At 42.4% G+C, this 3,975-nt stretch overlaps 1 protein-coding gene across 1 annotated transcript in view; it reads right to left on the bottom strand.

Annotated features, from left to right (window-relative positions):
* Positions 1–3,783: 3,783 nt before the first annotated feature.
* LOC102757118 (zinc finger protein 586-like) overlaps positions 3,784–3,975 on the bottom strand; it is a gene marked incomplete at its 3' end in the record, with an annotated part of 11,019 nt that continues 10,827 nt past the window's right edge. Inside the window, exon 5 of the mRNA XM_006758651.1 lies at positions 3,784–3,871. Within this exon, the coding sequence (XP_006758714.1) occupies positions 3,784–3,871 (88 nt within the window). The remainder of the gene's footprint in view (positions 3,872–3,975) is intronic.

Raw genomic sequence — 3,975 nt, 5'->3', positions numbered from 1 at the left:
TTCCAGGTTGGAGACCCAACAGAGAGACCTTAGTGCCCACAGTATTGCTTCCCTGCAGGTGGGTCAGCAGGTACAGAAAGGCCCCAGTTCTTTCTTTTTTTAAAAAAATATATATTTTATTGATTTTTTTTACAAAGAGGAAGGGAGAGGGATAGAGAGTTAGAAACATCGATGAGAAACGTCGATCAGCTGCCTCCTGCACGCCTCCTACTGGGGATGTGCCCACAACCAAGGTACAAGCCCTTGATGGAATCGAACCTGGGACCCTTCAGTACCCAGGCCGATGCTCTATCCACTGAGCCAAACCGGTTAGGGCAGGCCCTAGTTCTTTAAAAACAAAGGTGCAGGTAGGCATTAGGTAAGTGAAGGATTCCTGTCCTCAGAATATTTCTCAAGTTTGCTCTTCTGAAGGTGATGTGAATGTTAGTAGTGCGGGTTGTAATTAAAAGTGCTCACTGCATTGTGCATAGCATTTAAAAACTAAAAAATTCCCAGTGATTTTCATTTATTTATTAAAATGGCTCAGTGATTTAGCATCGACACAGCAGAAAAAGGTCCCTCATTCGATATTGGGTAAGGGCACATACCTGGGTTGAGGGCTCCATTCCCAGGAGCTGCGTGCAGGAGGTAGCCTATCAATGTTACTCTCTCATCATTGATGTTTCTACCTCTCCCTCTCCCTTTCTCTCTGAAATCAATACAAAAATATTTTTAAAATATCTCATACTCTGGTTTCTCTTCAAATCACATAAATCTGTCATCTTTTAAAGCTGCCTCCTGCACACTCCTTACTGGGGATGTGCCCACAACCAAGGTACATGCCCTTGACCGGAATCGAACCTGGGACCCTTCAGTCCGCAAGCCGACGCTCTATCCACTGAGCCAAACCGGTTTCGGCTAAAGGTATAAAATATTTAAAAACATTATTCCAATCCAACAAAATATTTATTCCCTATACCAAAAAGGCAAAAAATCAGTGAAATTCCAACATCCATCTTTGTCATCCCATTGTTTGTTTGTTAAAGAAAATTGCCAAAACTCATAGCACATTAGGCAGAACATAGGATCAGAGGTTTTAACAAAGATACAGACACAGCAAATATGCATCTCAAAAAAGACTCAATATAAACTTCTAGAAAAAAAACAAAACAATGAGGTAGCACAATAAACTAACAAAAAAAACAAAAACGAAAAACGTTTAAATAAATAATGATTGACCAAAATAAATATTCTCTAGGATGTGGAGAATGTGCATCTTTCATACACTGCTGGAAAAATGCAAAAACAAAGTACAATTAGTTAAGCTTTACATTTTATTTTTAAAGGATACTTTAGTAATTTTTAGAGAGAGAAGGAAAAGGGAGAGAAACAATGAAAGAGTGGCACATCACCCAGCCAGCCACTTCTGTGGATCTAGCCCACACCCCAGCACATATCCCCACCGGCAACCAAATCCACAATCCTGTGCTGCAGGAGATGATGCCAAAGCAATAAGCCGCACCGGATCTGGTGGTACATTCAATTTACATCACTATTTGGTAATCTCAGTAAAATTAAACATTCATCTACCCAGAAATCAGATTATGGCCTGAATTTTTAACAAAGGTAAATAACACTTATGCTATTAAATAAAAGCCTAATATGCTAAGTGTCCAGTTATCCAGTTGGCCATTCAACCAATCAAAGTGTAATATCCTAATGATATGCTAAGGCCGTCCAACTGCTCACTATGACATACACTGACCACCAGGGGGTGCACAGTTGGACAGTAGCTATTACATGCACTGACCACCAGAGGGCAGATGCTCCCACAGGTAGGTTAGCTTGCTGCTGAGGTCTGGCCAATGGGCCAAACATGCCCTGGAGCCATTCCGTGGTCCCTCTCTGGCTGGCTAAACTCCGGCGATCCTTTCTGGCCCCATGCAAGAGCTGCCCCTGCCCCGTCGTGGTCAGTGCACTTCTACAGGGGGAGCATCACTTAGCCAGAAACCTGGCTCATGGCTGGCAGCTGCAGGCAGGTGGTAAGGAGAGAGGGGTCCCAGACTTCAAGAGCCCTGGACTGCAAGAGGGATGTCTGACTGCCGGCTTAGGCCCGATTTCCAGGGGGATCGACCTAAGCCAGCAGGTGGACATTGCCCAAGGTGTACTAAACTGGCAAAAGGAGCAGGCCAAGCTTAGGGAGCCTGCCCACACCCCCACCACCCCAGTACACGATTTTTGTGCACCAAGCCTCTAGGAAACATATAAAGAATTATACAGTAATGTTGATATAAGCTTTATTAGAAATAACCAAATATTTACTAAAATGGGCATCATGGTGATATATTCAAAGATAAGAATATCTACCAGGGCCCTAACTGGTTTGGCTCTGGACAGAGCATAGGCCTGCAGACCAAAGGGTACCGGGTTCGATTCTGGTCAAAAGCACATGCCTTGGTTGAAGACTCCTTCCAGGCCCAGGCCCTGGTCATGGCTGATGCAAGAGGCAAACGATCAATGTGTTTCCCTCATATCGATGTTTCTCTCTGTCTTTCCCTCTTTCTTCAATTCTCCAAGAAAAAAAATTAATGGAAAAATATCCTCTGGTGAGGATTAACAACAATGAAAAGAACATTTATCAAAAAAAAAAAAAAAAGAAGAGCTACTAATATATCTTTAATAAATCTCCAAGAATTTATGAAACATAAATTAAAACAGAAGCCAAAACCGGTTTGGCTCAGTGGATGGAGCTTCGGACTGCGGACTGAAGGGTCCCAGGTTCGATTCCGGTTGGGGGCATGTGCCTGGGCTGCAGGCACATCTCCAGTGGGGGGTGTGCAGGAGGCGGCTGATCGATGTTTCTCTCTCATCAATGTTTCTGGCTCTCTATCTCTCTCCCTTCCTCTCTGTAAAAAAATCAATAAAATATATTTTAAAAAAAATTAAAACAGAAAATACTTTGAAAAAGCAAACTTCTCTATTAAAATGGAATGTAAATCCATAGTTATAAGGAAAGCTGTGAAAAATAGGGACAGATAAAACGAGGTCATGAAGCAACTACACAGTGACAAATGATGATTTCAGTTTCATGTACATGTAAAGATTTATGAAATACTATACTTAGTACATGTAATTTACTCATTATAGCTGTTAAAAAATGGTTCAAGAGAAAAGAAATGTACAATCACCTACTTTGGAACAATGGGTTTTTTTAATTCTATATTCAATGCCCATTCTTCTGCCCTCTGGGCAAGTCTCATCTTAGTGACAGAAAATGTAACAAACAATGAAGGACTTTCACCCAAACCCACTGGAATGTTGACTAGGTCACAAAAACCACATCTCTGGCCTAAGGACACCCTTTGGTATCCTCTTAGTTTTGCCGCCAGAGGACCAATGGCTCTAACGGGAAAATCTGAGAAGCTACAGGAAGCCACAAAACCTCGTGATAATAAACAATGACAATGACTGCTCCACAGAAGATAAACAAGCCTGGAGTCCCTCAGATCTGTGTATACACGGATCCTGTAGTCTTTTCCTCAAAAAAAATTTCTGGGTGCAGGTTTAGATGAAGACCATTCCTTCTAATGGGCTGCAGTCTGGTCCAACAAGAATTAGGTCAGTGATTCTGCAGTGAAGGGGTCCCCCACACTGCGATGGTCCTCCAACAAGTGCCCATCACCCATACAATTGAAGATATTAGGGCACATGGCCCTCTGCAACACGTGGGGAAAAGAATGCCTTCAAATGTCGTAGTATCCCTTGAAAACAAGAAAAAAAAATTCACACTGCTCCCAGACATACTTGAGGTTGTCACAGCTATTCCCTTTGGTGTGATCTCTGTGTCTCAAAGCATCCAGCTTCACATGAGAACGAGAGTCCACAGTATTTCCTGGGAAATTATGGGCAGCAATGTTAATTTGGCAAAACTGCTGAGCTAATTTCTGCACCATAAACTTCCCCCCAGGACAAAAATGTTTGAGACCCAAGAAAAGC

The sequence above is a fragment of the Myotis davidii genome, unplaced genomic scaffold (genome assembly GCF_000327345.1).
Source record: "Myotis davidii unplaced genomic scaffold, ASM32734v1 scaffold795, whole genome shotgun sequence".
NCBI lineage: Eukaryota > Metazoa > Chordata > Mammalia > Chiroptera > Vespertilionidae > Myotis > Myotis davidii.
Note: the sequence above shows the minus strand (reverse complement) of the source record. Positions and strands in the feature narration are given on the sequence as shown.